General features: G+C 39.4%; 1 protein-coding gene across 2 annotated transcripts; it reads left to right on the top strand.

Annotated features, from left to right (window-relative positions):
- The first annotated feature begins 12 nt into the window (after window positions 1-12).
- On the top strand, window positions 13-12,262 carry LOC136432586 (EF-hand calcium-binding domain-containing protein 11-like). Of its 2 annotated transcripts, none has more exons than XM_066423981.1 (6): window positions 13-117; window positions 1,110-1,205; window positions 2,410-2,461; window positions 8,236-8,337; window positions 8,572-8,662; window positions 11,774-12,262. In XM_066423981.1, exons 1-6 carry the CDS (start codon window positions 115-117, stop codon window positions 11,856-11,858), a joined length of 429 nt encoding a protein of 142 aa, XP_066280078.1. In that variant the 5' UTR covers window positions 13-114; the 3' UTR covers window positions 11,859-12,262. The 2 variants fall into 2 exon arrangements, with proteins under 2 accessions (XP_066280078.1, XP_066280077.1); XM_066423980.1 differs by having other exon boundaries at window positions 44-251.
- Window positions 12,263-21,985: the final 9,723 nt, after the last annotated feature.

Raw genomic sequence — 21,985 nt, 5'->3', positions numbered from 1 at the left:
TTACAAACACGTGAGAAAATAACGCGCCGATAGACCAATCACAGAGCTCGTAAGAGGCGGTAAAAACAAGCACCATGATAAGCCTTTCATGACAAAAGTCGGCATTTCTAATGAATGGTGGGGAAGGATTTTGTCGTATTTGACAACATGCTGGACAAAATATCATGACTGCCTATTCTCAAACGTTCGGACAGACCATGACAACCGTACCGCGGGTCGTGACCGATCAGGACCGGCGGTTGATCGCGGCTGTGAGTGTGTAGCCGTGGGGAGGGGGGTACAGATGGTCAATGTCACACTCTTTAGAGTAGGTGTTCCAGGCTAGGGGTGTGGCATTGTTTGCAAACTGTAAAATTGATATGTATATTTTCAACCCATTTTGTCCCACACATAAATCTAAAGGCTGCTATATCATCAAATTATGGGAGTAAGGATGATCTTGGTTACATTTTTCTTCAATGATTTGAAATATTTCAAAAGTTGAGAACTTAAATCAAGCATGTTAAAAATTTGATTTTAAACCTCCTTGCCTTAATTAAGGTCATTAGGACATCCTTGCTTTAATTAGAGGGGGTCTACATGCCAATTTCTATAAAATCTTAGTACTGTAGCTTATTAGGCAAGTTATGGAACTTATTCTAATCTCCAGTAATTTTTTAGGGAAACTTTCAAAGCCCTCTAGTTTCCCGCAATTCAGATTTTTTTTAAAGTACGCAAAGTGTAGCTGGTGCCTTCCTGAATTTAGTGTAAAATGTAGGCAGTCAGATGCAGTCCTGAATTAAGTGTAGATCTATGGCATTGTTGGGGCATAGAATTAAGATGGATTCTTCCATCTCAAGTTATAGTTCAACTTATACACATGTCAGTAATTGCTGATAACGTTACTTCGGAACAAGGTCCTTGTTCGGAAGAAGAGGATTTCTACTTTTTTGGGGGCATGGCATGAAAAAGCATGATTTTTATCAGTTCAAGTGTTTTCAATGTTTTTCCACACTATTCTTTGGAACTGTACTTAGAAACCATCCATGAGAATGTCTTAAGTTTGATTTTGTTGATTGAACTGTACATTATTTGTTTATGATTATGAGATTGTTGCTGTGCCTTTCCAGGCATTCCATGAATATGATTCTGGACAGAAAGGATATCTGAACAGAGAAGATGTCAAAGTGGCCACGGTTTCCTTGTTTGGATACAAGCCTTCAAAGGTGGGTCAGCTTTAGCCTAGAGTCCAGCCTTCTTAGCTTTAGTCCGCTAGCCTAGCCAGGCTCCACTCCCCACCAAGAAGACTAGTACTGGGCGCCGTTATCATTCAAATGATTCTTGGGGTAGCCTGAAGTCCAGCCTTCTTAGCTTTAGTCCGCTAGCCTACCCAAGCTTCGCTCCCCGCCAAGAGGACTGGGTTGGGGTTTTGTGCGCGTGAGAAATTTGCGCGTGAAAAACTTGCGCGTGAAAAATTTGCGCGTGAAAAAATAAAGTTCAAGAAATGTGTCAGAAAATATGCACTACAAAATTCTTAGTCAGAAAAATGTTACCCCATGATATGATTTTGCATCTGTTTTCTGAATTTTGGGTTTGAATTTTAGGTCCCTTGGGAATATCTAAGCTGACTCCCAAAGGATTTAAAACCTTTTTGGAGGTTTTAAGCTTAAAACTTGAAATAAGATGACCCACAATGGAATTAAGTATCTTATTGTTGCATTCTACAGTTCAAAATGTTGTTCTTTCAATCTTCAAGTGATTTTCAAATGTTAAGTCTTCACGCGCAAAAAAGTTTGACATTTGCGCGTGAAAGAATCTGCTTGAGAGGATGAAATTAGGCTAATAGAATGTAGAAAAGCTTCAAATAGTTACATTTTACAATACAGAACCTTATATAAGTAAGTTGACTATGTATTTCTTAAAGATTTAAGTGATTTTCAAATGTTTAGGTTTCAAGCCCCAAAAAGTTTAACTATTCCCAAGGGACCTATTCCCATAAGGGACTAAAAAATCAAAAGTTTCAAACCATAAATTCAGGTGTCAGATGAAAAATTGTATCATGGGATCACATTTTCCTGTCTAAGAAAATTATACTGCACATTTTCTGACACATTTTAAAGAAATTTATTTTTTCACGCGCAAATTCTTCACGCGCAAATTTTTCACGCACAGAAAACCCGTTCCCAGAGGACTGGGCGCCGTTACCATTCAAATGATTCTTGGGGTAGCCTGAAGTCCAGCCTTCTTAGCTTGGCGGGGAGCGGAGCTTGGGGAGCGGACTAAAGCTAAGAAGGCTGGACTCCAGGCTAGGTCAGCTTTTCACATTGCGACTTGTAACAATACATCATGAGATCTTTAGACTCGTTGCTATTAAAGATGTTATATTTTTGTCTTACAAGGTACATTCTGACTCTACACTGCCGTTTTCAGTTTGAAGTGGACCAAGTCTTTAAGAATGCTGCAGAAGTGAATGGGGAACATGGTGAGTATGGTTTAACTATTTAAGTGCAACTTTTTATAGGACCATGGCCGCTTATCTGTGTTGGTATGATACATACATTTGTATGAAATTTCACATGTGTTGGTAACTGACATTATGAATAGAGACTGAACCTTATACAGCCAACACTCAGGAGGAATTGGGAATTACCCAAATTTTCTGCTGACTCTGTCTGCCTTGTTCGTTGTCCATGGGATGGCTAACTTCAAAGTTTCAAAAAAGTAACACCGGTAGATCTACAACAATTTTTTTTTTCTTCAATCTTCAATAATGTCAAGAACATGCTGTATGCCAGTGCACTTAAAACTATACCTCAACAGGCAGGCACTTGTACACAATGCTATTCATTTCACACATACAGTATTGTGACATAGTCTGGGACCAGGGAGGGAAGGGTCACTTTGAAAAACTGCAAAAGCTACAAAACAGGGTGGCCCGGGTAATACTAGGCTGTGACAGGCACACCACTTCTAAACACACTAGAATGGCTATGAGTAGCTGAAATTCACAAGAAAGCTCAAGCTACTCTTGTCTACAAGGTTCTTAACGGATTGACTCCTCTCTACACTCAGCTATCACATGAACACACACACACATACAACACCCGCCTCAGGGCACAAGGCGGTCTTCGGTTGCCCAAGATTAAACTGGAACACAGAAGACAAGCCTTTTTATCCTCCAGGGCGGCACTGTGGAACACACTCCCACATTATCTAAAACTAAAAGCAGCCAGCAATTTTAAAACAACTTTATGTACAATATCGCTATGCAAATTTAATCCTGACTTCAAGTGATTTCATTGCATTCTATGTTTTGTATAAACTAATAAAGAATAAAGAATTGTATTCTATGTTGTATATTATGTTAAGATTACACGGTTTACACCATTGTTTCATTTATTCGGTTGTATGATTTTATGTACAGTATATTTTTGTTTAGTATCACTTAGTAATTTGCGTAACTTTTTTTGTTACTTCTGTTGTAGCTTTGAGTTGAAGTAAAGCCAAGGGCATGTTGAAAATGTATTTTAGGCGATATGTATTCCCCTGGTAAAATTGATAAACAAACAAACAAATAACCTTGATGCTACTACTAGTATGCAGGTCGAATGCTACGTAGTGTGACCTTAAAGTTTGTATATCAAAATGTTTTCATGATAAAATGTTCGTTATTTCATATTTGTGATTTTTTTTTTACATCCTTTTATGTTAAGAAAACATGTTAGACCTGACAACGGGGTGTACTATATTACTAAGTAAGAGAAGTATAGCCATTCCTCGGGGTGTGGAGTGTGGGAAGGTTGAATAGTGGTGTGTGGTACCAAGAATAGATCTGACAGTCCAGACTGTGTATCATATCAGCAAGACAGGAAACAATGTTATCCTGACTACAATGTGTTTTTTAAACTGCAGTTGTATTGTATTGTAACTTTGTTGAGAGTTTAGACATATCGTGACATCATGCATAATGAATATCAGTTATCACAGATGTGGTCTTTATTGTTATGGATGAAGCTTGCCTTCATCTTTTATTTCAAAGGCCACGTAATGATGTATCATTGTTTTGTGTGTAATTTTGTAATGTTAGCAGTGGTGGGGGAATGTCCAGTGGACTGGAGGGACGCACTAGCAGTGATGCTGTCACTGAAGACCCATCCGACAGCAGCCTCTCGCCTGACGCGGAGCACGGGCACAGACGCCGGTGACGAACGACACAGAGAAGAGGTTGGATGAAGACACATGCTTTATAGACCTAGGGATCACTTCATCATTCTGCACCTTCGCAACATCAAGAGGAAGAATTACGCATAGCAAAGGCCTTACACCAAGGACACGGTAAACGGAAATTGCATTGTAGTTATGGAAAAGATAGAGGACCTGTTGCATCTTTTTCACGCAGGCCATAGGAAGGTCAGCAGTAGGAAGAACTCTTCGAGGGAGCCAACAAAAAGCAACTGGATGCACGCAGACCACTGACTGTGAAACTGAACAACTGCTGGCCATGAAACTGAACATTCAGGCGGTCACTCCGGGAGCAATGGTAATGTTCCTAACCCTACACACACCATAACACAGAGGAAGATGACTAAGGCTAGCAAGGCTTTTGAGAAGCTAAGCAAGGAACTGCAATGTGCGGAAGTCCAGAGACTTTGTTTAGATGCAGTTCCAGGAAAGTGAGACCATCACAGCCGAGAGTGACGTTGGTTATAACAACCCACCTGTGGGAAGACCGTGGGGACAGCCAGTGACACAGGCAGAGTCTTCTCTTTGAGGCGGGGGCACATAAGACTAAGAGGAATGCTCCTGTCCCTGTCACAGCCAGCTTTCTGCAAGATGGGAGGAGCTTTCACAACAGGGACTACATTGACCTTGTGGTGTTCCAAGGAGGAAAAGCAAATAAATACACCAGAAATCAAGACGCGAAGGTTGGGAGCTACATTGTACAGAGGTGCAATTATGCCCTATACAAGGCCATTATGATGACATAATAAAACTTCAAAGCGTAATCAATATAAATTATCCCGGAAAATGATCTTGAAACAGCGCTACCTCATGTCCACCAATGCAGTCGCAGCACGGTACTTGTAGACAAAGCCATCACTGACAATGACGCAAAAACCATGAAGGGGATGTGGGCAGCTACAAAAAAAATTTCTGAGGACATAACTGTGGAGAAATTAGACTGCGAGGTAACGTTACATGTGTCGTGAGGGCAACAGAGAAAAATGTTTAGGATCACTCTCAGTAATCAAATTGTGTCGGGGGAGATTAACTCACAAAAAAAGGGGGCAAAGTATAAAAGGAAATGGTTCACATCTTGTTTAGCAAAGGCGCTAGTAAAGCGCTGCACTGCCAAGCTTCAGCGAGCCAGAAAAGCATTCGCCGATGATGACGAGTTTCGTGAACAGAGTTTTATTAGCATTAAGGACAATATTATATCATGTTTTCATTAGACATCACACCAACTGCAGTGCATCATCTTTTATATACATACCCAAATACCTGCCACGTTCTACATACATTACACCCACTACTGATGACACGACACAACTCAACTCCAAAGCGTAATAGATGATCTCCGTGAGATGATCTTGAAACAACGCTTCCTCATGACCACCAATGCTGTCGAAGCGCACCACTGTACAACACAAAAACCACTCCCCAAAACAACACATGACGATCAACAGGGCACGTTCGGCGAGCAGTGCCGCCCACTCAGGTGCAGTCGGTGGCCTCGGTGAGTCGCTTTGCCGCCATAACCAGGCCGCCGGCTCAGGCTTTTTACCTGGCAGCACAGCTTGCAAAACTCTACTAACTTTAGATCGTAAAGTGAAGTATCATCAGGAATGTAAAAAGAGCCAGAACTATAAAAAAAGAAGGAAGGTGCTCGCGGCTCAGAGGATTAGACGATCGCGACAACACAATAACATGATGTTTGGCCAGGCATATAAAACTGACGTGGAGCATCCAGATTAAAACTTTATAAAAGAGAAAAGGTCTGTCCTAGCTTTTGAGATGTCTTTAGGGGGAGGGCACACATTGGCCTCATCAATCCCCTTGAAATAAAGACAACACATGATACAGCCTATATACTTGTTACGTGTTTTCTGAGCGATGAATGTGTTTGTGTGTGTGTGTGTGTGTTGGGGGGGGGGGCGGTGGGAGTTGGGGTAGTAGTACCTACTTGCTCTATAAGATACAATCCCGGTATGGTGTATGGGTCCGCAAGCAGGTCCCTTCAAGCAGGCAGCGAGTCCTCTGTGCATTGATGGAAGGTGGCTCGTAAGAAGGGTGGCCCACATCATGTATACAGAGTTTCCTATGACATTTATGACTCAAGTGGATACTCTTCTGTAGTGCTGGCCTGTCCTTATACAGAGAGTATGCTAGCCTGTGCACTGTTAGCGTATACCTTGCACTTTTTGGGTCCCAAATAATGTAGCCTCCTTCACTTAACCTGTCCACACACGACAGTTCCCCACGTCTGTGCTTTTGTCCATCAGAAGTTGCGTTGAGTATGCCTCTGTCGTCCTGGAACTGTAGAAGGTTGCCATGTCGGACTGAAAATTGTGAATTGAAGATACTGCATGTCTTTCTCAGCATGCACCATAGCAAAAAGTGGAAACCGGTTGTTTCTGGCAAAATCAATGACAGCTGTATCATCCCCAATAGAGGCTGCTGTCAATTCATACCTTATTTTGTTACACCCAATTCGAATTCAAGTTCCCCATTCATCGAAATGAGACTCAGTACCACCTATCTAGGGCCCAGGCACTGTAACTACAGAAATGTTCGCAGTGGTTTTATGTTCACGGTTTTCGCGCGACCGTTTCACCGCAAACTTGAAACCACCGCAAACATTTTTGTCCAATACTATAGCAGTATGTGACTGTAGCGCTGCCGCAAACTTAAAACCACCATGAACACTCCATTTTCGCCTTAGGCCACACCAATTTAATTTCTTGGTTAACGGATTTTTATTTTCCAAAAAAGAAATTTTAGAAGAAAAAAAATCGTGAAAACAGAAGGCTGGGCAGAAGCTTAGGAAAATAAAGATCCGTTAACCAAGAAATTAAATTGGTGTGGCCTTAGCACAAAATAAAAACTATGCAAACTTAAATGCATTTACAGTATTACCTATGGAACTATTGCAATCTACAAATGTATTGGAACTATATCAAATCCACTCCAAATTTTCAATCATAAACTACAAATTAAAGATCATAAAAAATGTGAGTGATGTCATCAGAGACGGCCATGAGAAATATGAGATTTTGACCACTGTGGTTAACAATAGTAATGTGTATCAAAAGTACATCACATGTATTATTGTTCAGCTGCTGCAGTTTGTTATGTTGTCAATAGATGGTGCTTTTTACCTTTGCTTGCATTCATGTGGGCTGAATATATTTTTTCATGCTCACAAGTCAGTATGATATAAAAGGTTTTGCAGTTCATAAATGAATAAAAAAATGAAAATTTGCTTTATTCCATCCTAAACATAAAGACGGTGCAAACTAAACAATGTCAAGAAATATAAAGAAAAGCACATTGAAATCAGCAGTGCTTTGCAGATTAAGATTAAGCCAGAAGTGCAATAAAACTATTATCTTTCAGCCCCTGCATTTTCTACTTTCAATTTAACATCAGAGGAATATCTCTATAATCTCTTCAGGAAATATACTGTCTCAAAGTTGCATACACACACATCATTCACTGATCTTGATCAAAACATTTGTGCAAAGATATGCAATTGGAGAGTTTCAGTTTTGTTTCTACAGCACAGCCTTGTATTTCTGCTGTAGTCTGTTAGGGGGCGTTTCTGTAACATTTGGGATCAGTGTAATGTGGCCTCAAAAAGTCATGAGGAAAAATCAAATGACTAGTTAGGGATGATGCCACTTTTTCACCTCACCTTCTGCCTAACTAGTATTATTTATTTTGTATTTCAAAAGGAAGCCCACTAATCGTGTCACCTACTTCACTCCTTTCCTGTGATGTTGAATCCATTAAAAAGGATATTGAATTTGGAACATTATTGCTGTAGATGATGTTTCCTCAGTATTTAGGATGCTGACAGTCAAATTATTTCCTTTTTTGAACTGTACATTAGCCCCTTACATTGGTGATAAAGTTACATACTGATAAAGATACATACTAACTGTGTTGATGTTTTGAATACTAGAAGTTCCTGAAAGCCTATTTTCAAAAACATGGTAGTCCCTACTTTATTGTTCCATCTTCTTCTCTCTCTAGTACTGGAACTGGACCCCTTCATCAAGGTGATGTCCTCCAAGATGGCAGCACAAGACAAGGATGAGGAAATCCGACAGGTGTTCCTGGCTTTTGACACACACTGTAAGTTCCTACCTGTACCTGGGAAAATCATCTACAATGTACATCATGTATTTGTGTTATACACTGATTCCACATCTTACAGGAACACCCCTAACAGACTATAGCAGAAACTCATCAATGACTGTACCCTTTTATAGATTTTATTGTCATTTGATGATTTGCAATAAGGGATTGATCAGTATGGCCATGGAATTGAATTGAATGGCTAAAAGAATTTTCTTCAAATTTGTCCAGGCCGTGGGTTCCTGACCTTAGATGACCTTTTGAGGGCGGGGTCTCTGGTGGCCCCCCACATCCCGAGACACCGGATGGAGGCTGCTTTTAGGTATTATTATTATTATTATTACCCACCTTGTTGTATTGTTACAGCCAGGAGGTACCCATCTGAGTAATGAGGCTGTTGTAACATGCTCAAGGCACCTCCTCAAACACTGGACCTCCACTTTACGTTTCTTCCAAAAGACGGTGCAGCTCCAAAAAAGGGCATGACTGACAGAGCAACCACTTTGAGGATGAGGGACAAGTGAGGAATACAACTGGATAGCTCAGACAAAAAGAGAGGAACATGTCTCAGATTTCTAGAGTTATGACATTTTGATCTGACTGTTGTGTGATTAAAGGTGGAAGCTTTCTTCCACATTCTGTGAAACTCAAGCACATTGAGATTTATTATGTGTTGGTGCATTGCACTAATTTTGATTGACATACTAGTACCTGATTTATGGCAAAAGTGAAACAGTTTATTCACAAAAGTTCTGCACATTTCTAACTTGCTGCTAACACATAAGGCTTTTTTCTACAAAAAGTACAAACGTTTCCTCACAAACTGAAAGAGTACTAGAAAGTTACCATTGATGTAGCCTATGATAACAGGCATAATACCAACTTTTTCCATACCACTAATTTGTAAAGCTCACTCGTTAATTGTAACAATTGTGCAGATTAACTAAGGGTGCTTAGTTGTTTCTAATGATGTATAATTATGGTCTACAACAGTGTCTGTGGAAGTTACAAACTGCAATCAGTCAGTTACAACTGTTATCATAAGGTGACTAATAAGAGTCTTTTGGTGAGGAAAACTTCAGAAACTCTCAGTTGGGGGCAAAACGTTGAAACTTCCTCCCATCCAAAACAAAATTTTCATTTCTGTAGCATAGCTACGACAAATCATTTATAATAACTGTACTAGATTGTTGATAAACTATTTGTCTTTTATCTACGTATGGATTCTTTATCCATTTTTTACAACCTCTTTGCACTATCAACTATCAAAAAAGACATATAGATACAGATACAGTGTACTATGAAAGTGTGGCAGTGGACCAGATATACTGGTATATTCGACTCAGGTGAAAGTGAGTACCGGTACCTAGCTTTGGTTAGGGACGTCATCTTGGATGCGACCTTAACCAGTGTACCTGTGTTTGAGGAGAGCCACATCTCGAGTATGTTGAAGAATTTAACACACTCATCGATAAGAGTAGGGGTCCATCCCTGGAGTGTGAGTGGATCAAACCTTACAGTATGTTTTTCACAGCTTGTACTTACTGTACAAAACTGGTGTGTCATCCTTGAAGGCAGTTTACCGTCTTTACAAAACAAACAAACAAAAACTGTATGTTATAACTTATGAGTGCTTAAAGTTAAAACGTAACTTTCCCTAGATATTTTTCCTTGCCAGTTTTTGTAGTCATTGTAAAAGATGAGTCTGTTTTAATGTACATTAGTCTGTAGGAAAGTCACAGATTTACTGACAAACGGCATACGAACATGAATCAGCCCAGCGTTGTGACGTTTTATTGGATTACGGATCAGCTGGGGTGCACTCAGCATAGGCTGTAATGTCATCTCCACATCCTTGTTACAGGCTAACAGGAACAACAACAGTAGCTAACTCACCTGACCTCGCACCAGTTAGCCTCTGAAAGCACCCTTAATCGTCAACACACGCTGCTGTTGCCATGGTAATTGCGGAGGTTGTGGCAGTATTAATCCACAACACATCCCAATTAAATGTTAAGGGCCTGTACCTTTTCACCCTTGCAACAAAGGCACACGGGATAAACAGCCTTATTTGATTTCTTGACAACAGTGTGGGAAAATTTCCTCGAAAATGAGCCATCAGAGACATTTATTAATGTTTGTTAGCAACAGTGATAAGCTATGTGGAAGAGGATTTGTTATTCTCAAAATTTAAAAAAAAACACCTCATTCATCCTTCACCTTTCATTTTCTTGAGTTAATTACTAGTAATTGTTTATACATGTATGTAATGAGATGAATATTTCTTTGCATAATGTATGTACAAGGTGATGGGAAATTCCATGTATTATATGGTCATGTTTTGTATGGTCATTCGCATAATCATGCATACAATCCCACAAGACAAAAAAGATCATCTGCGTATCACATATACAGTAAGAAATTACAGTAGTTATATAAAATGTGGTAGTCATGTCATAGTGGCAAGACATTTAGTAATTAATCTCCCAGCAGATCTGCCGGTGGCAATGACAGCATCCAAAGGGCAAAAGCAGTATTATTGGCCACCAGTTTTAAAACTGCTTTTGCCCTTTGGTTATTGTCATTGCCACCGATATATCTGCTTGGAGATTAGCAACACATCACGTATTCTTAAGCCCAGTGCCTCTCCCATTATAGATGCAGTGTCAGAGTCACAGTTCCTCCCTTCGGATCAGACACTGACATGAAAGTGATCCAGTATTTCAATCCTGACATTTAGCAGAAATTGGAAATTCAAAATGTAGTGTTGCTTCTTTTCGAAATTTCTGAATACCGTACTAGCCAACACAAATAAACACGAAGAGAAGAAAGGTCATATCTCTTGACTTGACTTGAAAACTGAGGAGAGGCTGCTCTGATGTTGCCATGGGAACGCTGTGTTGTTCCTGATGGATGGTTGTGTGCCTGGGTGGGTAGGGCAGGTGGAGGTCAGGTGGAGGATGGATAACGGGACATTAATGAAATCCCAGTCGACAGGGTTAATATGGTCACGGAAAGTCAGCACAATGAATTATGCTTTTTAGCCTTTCATCAATCATAATTGCTAGGAAGGCCGTGTAGGTTGCAGCCTTTGCAAAGTTTCAAGGTTTGCAGACTTTGTGCAGAATACTGTACAGAGTAATGAGCTTGTCCAAGGTGTTTTGCTGCAGGTCTCCAGTGGCCTGTTGGATATTGTTTCAACCCCTTGATTCTGTCTTGCCACCGCCAGATCTGCTTCCAGTGACATAACTTGTCTTGGAGTTTGAGAATTTAGCTTGAGCCTGTACATGATGTGAAAAAAAAACTGAGTGAGAATGTCTCAGCTTTGCAGGCCACACACTGCATTTCACCACTAGTACTGTCGGTAGATAGTAATCAACTTGACTTTGTGATGCCAGAAGTGTTGCTAAACTCCCTGTTTCCTCGTCCACAGGGAGGTGGACAGTGATGGGGACAGCAGGGTCAGCTACAGGGACTTTGAATACATGATGAAGTACAGCCTTGATGACAGGATGTGAACTCTGACCTCAAGAGCCATAAGTGGAATATTTGACATCTTCAATGTTCAAATCCACCCAAGAAGGTGACTTATGTATAATCTTGTACCAAGGAGGTTATAGCTTCCTTGTTTGTACTAACAAAGTTTTTTTAAAGTCTGGACATAAATATTCATTCTCTCTGGTTATGCGCGATTAGATATGCTTGGAACATTTCAGAAATAATTTGACGGTCAGTCTCTCTCATAAAAAGAGTTCTTTTGTCTTCAGCAACTTTAATTTTGTGAACATTGCATTATTGTTTGGCCTTGACTTAAATGGCCACTTACATGGTTCCAAGGACATTCCGAAGGCTGGGTAATGGTCAATTTCACCCCATTAAGGTAACCACCTACCTCTTGAAACCTTTTTTTGTTATCCTTGACTGGTTTGAGCTGCTGGTTTTGCATTATCTGCTATAAGTCTGTGATTTACCCATACCCTATGGGAGCAATAGAGATGCAAGCTTGCAGTTTTAAGTTATGAGAAGTCTTGTGCCAACTCTAAGTGTTTGCCAGAAAAGTTGTAAATATTGTACATACCTGTAAAGTTTTCAAGAGTAAAAGTGTTTCTCAAATGCAAAGTTACGGAAGTTGTGAATTTTCTTAATGTGTTTCTGTAAGGGGACTGGTGATGACACTATGTAATGTTAGGAATATTATTGCTATGAGACAGCACTCACAAAGATCTTCAGCAAGACTCATTCATTGCTAATACATTTAGTTCACCTTCTCTTTTCTTTGTGCAATTTGGACATGTACCCTGTGTCTTCTGCCAAACCATTACAATCCTGTGATTAGACTACATCACAATTTCACACCTGAATTCATCTTGAACAAAGACACCATTGATTACGCATCATTACACAAAGATAGAATTCCACTTTCTTTATTTTCCCTCTCTGTAGTGTAGATTGTAGCCACCATATGTATACACATGTATGCTTCACACATTCATTCACATCAGAGGATGTACCATAACAAAAGAACACCCACGTCATCAGGCCTTGCAGGTTACGTGCGATGACATCAGAAATGCACCGGCCAAGGTCCCCCTGCACATAATTATAGGTTTTGTATTGTGTTGAAGGATTACATGCGAGACAAGGCTTCGGTTGTCGGACAGGCTGTGACAGTAGGTTAAACAGCAACAAAATGTCTCGCTATGTGTAACTAAAAAGACATTTATTCCCAGGAATTATACTGGTAAGAATTAATTATGTTGTCAGAATGCAAAAAAAAAAAAGACACCCAGTTGTATGCAATCACGCAGTATAATTTTGTTCGGTTGCAATCAAAACGGACTCAGAACACACCGTCACACAGTATGGAGCCTTCATACTGCTGGCTGCTGTTAGAATATCGTCGATGGACTTTGATGTTCATCTTTCTTCTGTAGACCTCATTATAGATAACAGGCTTCTGTGGAACTGCGTCATGCGGATTAACTCAGTAATACTGTATGATCTATGTACCTAAAGACGTCTGGTGACTCATGAATCTGTCCGCACGTCAGGACAGGTGCTATACGATTACCCGCCGTAATCATGTTTGTGTCGGTTGCCATGGTGATGTGACACTGGTGCGATATCTAGCATCCATTAGGTCCATACGGAAATTATGTATGTATGTATAGCAGAAATCCGTTGACATTTGATATCTACTTCGATGGTGGTATCTATTTATGACTTCAAGGGATCAGGGCGTATTTTGGTGGAAAAATTTGTGTGTCAAAGAGACAGAACTTCAGTGCTCTTGATAAATTTTGTCTGGAAATTTACCATCTAGAATCCTAGGCCTATATGTAAATATTTAAGACAAATACAAAAGTGGATGTGTGTGAAAATATATCTTCTAGTACTGTACTCATGTCATTTCTTTATCTGAGTCTCTTTTTCACTCAAAAATATCCAAGAAACATCTAACTGAATTTGTATGGCCTAATGACAGTGAAGTCCACTCTGTAGTGCATATCAATGAGGTCTGTGTGAATGAGGTCTTGGTAAGCTGAAGAGCGTTCTCCACCTGTCCAAGTGCAGCCCAGACACACAGTGAGAATGTCTACAGTGCCAACATCACTACAGAGCTGATACTTCAGACATCTTGTCAGACAGTGGTGGCGTTAGAGATCGATATTATCATCGGTGTGTGCCAAGTTTTACCTGTGACTACACTGACCAGGACTCCATTAGTGGGTACGGCCGAGATTCAAAATGCATCATAAGGTATGATGTAGTCACTGTGTAAAGGTTGCTAACATCAGTGAGATACCTTTTTGATAAAACAACATGCAAGATGCATGGCGGTTACATGTAGTGTCAAGAATACAATAACAGATACCAGTGGAGAGATCAGTTCATGCAAAGTTCCATAGAACGAAAGGGTTTGAATTTACATTCATGAGACATTACACTTTTTTTCCTGTTCGGCACAATATTCTCCAGTATCTAAAACAGACCTACAATGAGAGAAAAAAAGGGACAAATGGTTGGATATCGCAATATAGTTTATTGCAAACCTAGGCCTATTACAGGAAAATGTGTAAAGTGTAACTTAACACTAAGTCATACTGGCCTCCTATTTTTTCAAGTCAAACAAATATTTGGATGTGCAATGCAACTAATGTTATTACCTATATTGATTATGATTTTTCAGTTGTCGGCCTTGAAGTCTGTATCGTCCTACTAATTTTCTTGTGAAGTTGAGAAAGCATTTGACTATGCTTTAAACATGTTTGTGTATGTTTTCATGTTTTTTTACACTGGAGACTGTTGCCCAGGCTGTTTCACTGAAGTAACGAATCACATTTATTCTTCCAATTTGCACAGGAATAATTGGCGTAACATCTTTGCTTTGCTTGAGAAGATTTTCTTCAGGTCTATCAAATTACTAATAAATGTGTCCATTTGGAAAACATATCAATCATGCTAACCAATCAAGGGCACAAATTTCATAGTCTTAACCTGATTTGCTTGCTACTGTGTATTAATGTCATGGGTTGCTATGGTAACAGTACAATCCATCTAACCTTTGTGCAGCAAATTTGAACAAAACTATTTTTCTGCAGTTGATGTGGCTTCGCTTCTTTGTCATAGCATTACAAAAGGCTAGTTTATGTACTATTCAAGAACATGTGAAATTTACCATGTTTGGGCAGAAAGATCAGCCATTAAGTAGAAAACTACTTGCACAGGTGTGGCAGTTAATCATGGCACAGATGTGGGATCACAGTGGTCATTGTGTCTACTGTGGTCTCACCTGTCTAATGTCTCTGAATTGTCTATTGTCAGGTCTGTCACAGGTAATCAGTTAATGACCCTGCGCACAGGTAAATAAAGGAGAAAGGATACATTATTGAATGCTATGCAGTACCTTTTCAGACAGTCATCTTTGCAAATACAAAACTGATCAGAAACAGTTTGCGACATTTTCGGTTCCCTCCATCAATCACGGCTGTTTTTGCTCCGAGCCATTTTGCCGGCAATTCTTCAGACCTTTTTCAGAATGTCAGGCCAACACCAGGTGATGTCGCCTAGATAATAGGCAAAAGGGACCAGAAATAGTTTAAATTGAGCTTGCTCCTGGCCCAGACTAGCTCATCGGCCCATGATTACTCCCCGAGGCATGGATGGATGTGTCATCTCTCCCTCCCTGGAGCTTTATTGCCTGCTCCTAGTCACTATCATGCTACCAAATGAGCAGCATCTGAGCCATGTCAAACTTCACCTGAAGGTCTACCGTCATCCAGGGAAAAGCACAGTTACAGAACATCCTGGCAATCAAACCGCATGAGGTCTTACCGGTAGATCCTGTTGTATAAGGTATATAAAATGAACAAACAGCAAATTTTTGTTTTCAGAGTCACATGATTAGAATATGATATATGTCAATCCTTCTACAAATGTGGTAAAACTGAATAAATAAATGAATAAATAATGGATAACCATAAGCCAAACTTTTATCATTTACAAATTGCTAAAGCTATTTAACTTCAAAATGTTTTGCTGTTGCTTGGAGGCACATGCAATTGCACCTGGCAGTGCAGTGATGACTGTTGTTCAAGGCTAAGTTATTTCAACTATGACAAAGTACAATCTACAATCAAACCAAACTTTTGGCTTCCTCCTGTCATACACCTCACTCTGGGTTGTTCTACCAGCTATGTTACCAACAGCTAGGCAAGCCAGTGAGTAGTTTGACTTGCAGGTAACCGCTAACCACTGGAAAATGATTACTGTTATCTCACAAGATTCTTGCTGTGACTGGTGCAGCAGATATTCTTTAATTACAATCATCTGCTGTGACCCCCAGGAGGAAAGTTCAGCAGGTAATGTTTGCGTGATCGTTATCTAAATACAATAATGTGGCAGTAAGTAGGGAGATGATATAAACAGGTGCCACCCATTGCTCCTACCTGTGTGCACATTTTCCTTTGTGTTGTCTGTTTCTGTGTCGACTTGCATGGTCGGCATTCTAGGTGTTACAGATAGGAGCCAACGGTGACAACAGACATTGCGGTAAGCAATGGTGTTCAGGTTAATTGACTGTAACATTACAGTTTTTTGTCAACTTTTGTTTCAGTCAGTGCTACAGGAAAATATACCAATGAACAGATGGCATGACATTTGAATTCTGAATGACATAGTAAATGCGCTTTGCCTACAATGTTAGCATAAAAAGTATATTATGTATAACGTTAGATTTGAAAATCGGGCAGTGCCAACCGTACTACACGGTACAATTGTATGCAAATCAAATCTTCATGCATTGTGCATGAAAAGCTGAAGAGATTTTGGTGTTCAGAGTACTAAGTATCCTTTTGTATGGTACAGACTAGATTTCTAATGCATCAGTACAATCTGCAGGACACATTGTGACATATATTTCTGATCATTGTATGGTCTTAAAAGGAAGAAGAAGTATACTAATCAAAGAATTCTAACTACACTTTGTTATGCCTGTGTTTGGATGTGTTATGATGTGCTTTCTTTCCATTGTTAGGAAGCAACCACATTCAGGAAATCTCTTTTCTAAGGTCCTGTCATAGTGACGTGTTTTGAATGCTGCCAAAACATAAGTTGATGAAGGAAGTCGGTGATTTGGTAGAGCTGCTTGCATGAAAGGATCATCTCTTTGGTGTGTCTGCTTTGCTGTGATTGCGTTTCAGCACCATGGCAACAAGATTGTGGTAACATCTGTAACAGTTTACGTCTCCATGGCAACAAGGTGCAGCCATTTTGCATCCCTCTGACATCAAGCATCCATTTCAATCTATGCTGTAAAATAAAAGGGTGGTGCCAATATTTGTGACACTATGATACAAAGGCCTTTGGATCATTGAGTGTTTAGAGTTCATTAACATTTGGTCAGATATTGTACAACGGTGTGTGCACTGCCAGTTGCAAATGGTTGTGTTGTATGTATTAACGTTACATGTATGTTACCATTTCCATTGTGTTAATTATAAGCTGCAGTTATTCCGCACAGCATGCTAAGAAAATAATCTTATCTAACCAATTTCATTTGAGAAAGATGCACACGTGGCTGTGTCATTAACGTTACCCAGTGAGCTGTTTGTACTGGTTGTTATGACAACAGACACTGTCGAGCCAACCCGACAAAGCTAACATACCTGCCCAATAAAGCCTGTGATTGAGCTAATGTCTTGATAATTGTAACGCTAATACCACCTTAAAATGTGTGTTCAGGGATTACTGAGGTTTAGTTAGGAAGTCTGCAGATAAAACAGGCATAAGTAATGGTAAAACTAATCATCAAACAGCCTATCATTAACGTTGTCGGCCAATTCTCCAATTGCTGTTGATTGTACAGAGACTGTTGCAAGTGATTCAGTCATTGTAATATTTTTGGTCAGTGAAAAAGCTGAGTAAAAAAGTAGCATTGTTACAAGTTCAAATCAAGTTCACAGTCATGTGGAAATCAAGTTCACAGTCTGGTGAATTCATCTACTTTTATTCCAAGAAACAGAAATTTAATCTTCCAAAAATGCCTTGGATTATCGTGAGTAGTTTTGAATGGATGAATTTTTAACTTTAACTGAAGACCTTGATGATACGATGAAGCAAATTTAAAGTTATTCTAAATTTAATGACTTTTTCACTGTCAGACTGTCACACTCTGTTAGGACAAGCATCATTTTACTTCATTACTTACTGTTTTGGTATTGTCCTTTGCTTTGACTACAAAAGAAGACCACTCAGGGGACCAATAAAATCTGGTCTGCATGTGTGTACATTTGTATGTAGCCTGGTATTCAAACCTGTTATAGCTCTCCTCTCAGGCTAGTGTGTATGTGTACAGGTGGTCACTATAGACAGGATCGTAATGCTTGTGTCAATGGGAAAAATTATCTAAGGGACCACCAAAAAGTTGTTATATTGGCTAGGTGGTCCTTAATATGTAGAGGTGGTCGCTTGTAGAGGTTTGACTGAAATTTCATTTTGCTGGGCCATTTCTGATTCACAATCTAGAGAAAATGCTCCGTGTTCAGTGAAATTGCTTTGTTGATTTCATTATGATAATGTTTTATTTATAGTAGCCATTGTAAATAATGAGTCACCTCTCCAACTGTTATTTGATGGGTTGCTTTGTTGAATTTTGCTGATAATGTTCAAAGCAGCTGAAAGAAAATAAGCCGTATATAGACCCATAAAGTAGGTAATGAACTAGAAAAGAACATCTATGGGTAGTATCAGACAAAGGCCACTGAATCGACAAGACATTTTATTGCATGTTATATTAGATGCCCTTTTACCAAAACCCGTCCTTGATAATAACAAATGGTCACATAATAACGTGTTCAATATTGAGGATTGCATCCTGGCAACAGCATGATGAGCAATCATAAATCTATTCATAGACATTTATCCAAATAATTAGACAGAATTACCCAGGGAGGTAGTGGTTGTTCCCGGTAATGGATGGATGGTTGCGTGGAGAGGGGTGGTAACGGCTGACGCACGAAAACAGCTTGAATGTAACTAGGAAACGCATTATTTACGTGCATGTGTATGACAGGCGCTATCGCTATATCAGTTTTAGATGGCAATTACAGACATCGGGTCCAGTGTGATACCGTTTTGATATTCCCAACATCATGGCAGTTAATTTTTTCTTCCCTCACGGGCAGGTAGGAAGACCCAATCTTAATACCTCAACTGATACCTATGGACCGTTATCTTATCAGCTGCACTTCTTGCTGTAGCCTAGATTGTAAGGTACTTGAATGGACTATCTTTTCAAAATTAATTTATGAAATCATGCCTACGGTACTGGATATGTTAATTTATTCATGTGACGTATAAAGTTAAATGCAGTGACGGTCACATGCAAAATGTTTGGCATTTCCACTTTTTGTCTTGCTGAATTGCTTATACAGGATAGCAAGCAAACATCTTGGTTACAAATGTTAATATCTGGAGAGAGAAAGTGTTGAATGTTCATTTCATACCAGAATGTGATCAGATCATGGTAGCTCTGTATAAGCAGCTATGATATGCTGTCAAGATGTAATAAGATATTCTGTGTATGTCAGCTAAAAATTGAAATGAACTCACCTTTCTTGTAAATATCATACCAGTGACTCAACTGTCACAGACATTTTAAATATGTTGTTGACTTGCAGTAACATTATTTTGTATGCACCTCAGAGGAATGATTCCCAGTAGGGTGAGGATAGTACTGACTCGGTGTCAACCTCTGAGTGCCTCTACAGAGTACAAATTTAGCACCAGACAGGTAGTTTGAAACCCAATTCTCCAGGGAGGGGAAGAGTGCAAATGTGATGTTTGCAAGGATTCGCTGATCAATGCAAATCCAGTTATCTGATGGGGGCAGCAGGCTGGAAGTATTCCAGGCAGATCCTGTTTTATGACTCCTTCCCTGTAGAGGTAATGGAAGTCGGGATGATTGACAGTCTGGCCTGAAGGGATTATGTCAGAAATTACCTTTTCTCCCCTTCTTCTGAACCTCAGTTTGTAAGTACATAAAATTGTTATTCATACAAAAGTGTTAGCTAGAAATACTAAGAATTATGAGTAGATGATGCTTTCAGTGACTATGTATGAGGTAAACATTGTCTAATTCTGAATCTTAGTAACTTTAATTTGTAGGTACATAAAATTGTTATTGATACAAAAGTGTTAGCTAGAAATACTAAGAATTATGAGTAGATGATGCTTTCAGTGACTTATTCAAAATGTATGAAGTAAACATTGTTATTCTTAACCTCGGTAACTTCAATTTGAAGGTGCATAAAATTAGTTTTCATACAAAAGTGTTAGCTAGAAATACTAAGAATTCTGAGTAGACTTAAGAAGATGTTTTCAGTGACTTATTCAAAAAGTATGAGGTAAACATTGCGTTATTCTGAACCTCAATAACTTCAATTTGAAGGTACATGTACATAAATCAAAATTGTTTATATTCATACAAAAGTGTTGGCTAGCAATACTAAGAATTCTGAGAAGACTTAAGAAGATGTTTTCAGTGACTTATTCAGAACGTATGAGGTAAACATTGCGTCATTCTGAACCTCAGTAACTTCAATTTGAAGGTAGGTTTATATTCATACAAAAGTGTTGGCTAGCAATACTAAGAATTCTGAGTAGATTTTAGAAGATGTTTTCAGTGACTTATTCAAAAGGTATGAGGTAAACATTGCGTTACTAGACTGAGTAATGATTCTTACATATGCTGAACTTTATACAAACTAATCTACTACCAGTATCAACATCATATTGGTCATTTGATTTGGTCTGGTTGCTTTATCTATCTGCAATTTTGTACCTGTGTATGAGCTCATTGAAGACCATCTCTTTCTTAATGTCTGTTATCTTTGACATGTTTGTATTAGCAAAGTTTTGTCGCCATAGTAAAAGTTACAGGTGCGTGACATTTTTGATAATAGATGGAAGAAGGTTATGTTTGTTCATCACACAGCAGGAACTAATCATCTCCTTACCAGGTATCAATTTTCTTATATAAACAGCATTGTCATAATTTGCTAGCATCTAAAAGATATTTTTTTCAGAATGAACGATACGACTTTAAGAAATAGGTCACTGTAGGTTTTTGAGATTTTGCCTCTATACATGGTGACAACATATGTCCTCTTTGGTGTTTGGAAACTCCTTTCAGGGGACTTGAAACACCTCAATGAGGATGATGTCATTTGCTATTACTGTGTAAACTTCTCATGTTCTTACCATAGCTTTGTATGTAAATCCTATTGCATCAGGTCTGACAGCCAGAAATGGAAGATTGCCAAATCTATCACAGTCCGCTTGTTAACCTTCAGTGTCCTACAGTGGGTCATGGCACAGTCAAAAAGCTAATCCTCCCGCTGTAAATTTTTCAGTCAACTGGAAAGTCCTGAGGGGGTAAACTGATCATCTGTGTCATCAGCAGTGTGCATCGTGGGAACCTCTGCTAACACTCTCTACCTTTCCTTGCTCCAGGCAGAAAAACAATTTTTCAATTTTGCAGGTGACAGAATAAAAATGACTCAGTTCTCTTGAGATTAGGGCAGCTTTCCAACCAGTACTGGCCGCTGTAAGAATCCTGGAACCCTAGCGTGAGAGAAACACCTGCTGTCCACATTACGAATTCTAGTCAACACAGGTTGTAAGTTAAACCTCTGTCCATTAGGATGAAAATCCCTTCTTGCAAAGTCTCACCTAACTGCCAGCAATAGGATTCCCCTGTTTGGTGTAAGTAATCCTATCTTTGGGACAGATTAGCTGCTCTCTGGGGTAAACTCACCTGTCCTCCTCTGATGAATTGTTCCAATTTGTCTTCCATTGTTTCCTTTTTCCATGTGAAAATGATCAATTAAAGCAGTTTGGCCTGTTTGCTGGCTGGATTCTACTGTGTACTGATCAGAATACACCTGTCGTGATGATTGGCGTGTGTCTCCCAGGCCAGTACAGTGTCATGCTCCATCAGGTATGCTATTGGAAAAATACCGCCATCAATTTGTGAGCCAAGTCACCTGAAACTTGAACCTGAAGAGTCTTTGAAACAGGTCATTACGTGCTGAATACATCTAAACAGGACTTTGCAATGCTGGCATAGATGACATAGCACAAA

Source organism: Branchiostoma lanceolatum, chromosome 4, assembly GCF_035083965.1.
Source record: "Branchiostoma lanceolatum isolate klBraLanc5 chromosome 4, klBraLanc5.hap2, whole genome shotgun sequence".
Classification (NCBI taxonomy): domain Eukaryota; kingdom Metazoa; phylum Chordata; class Leptocardii; order Amphioxiformes; family Branchiostomatidae; genus Branchiostoma; species Branchiostoma lanceolatum.
The sequence above is the reverse complement of the archived record's forward strand: the minus strand, read 5'-3'. Positions and strand labels throughout refer to the sequence as shown.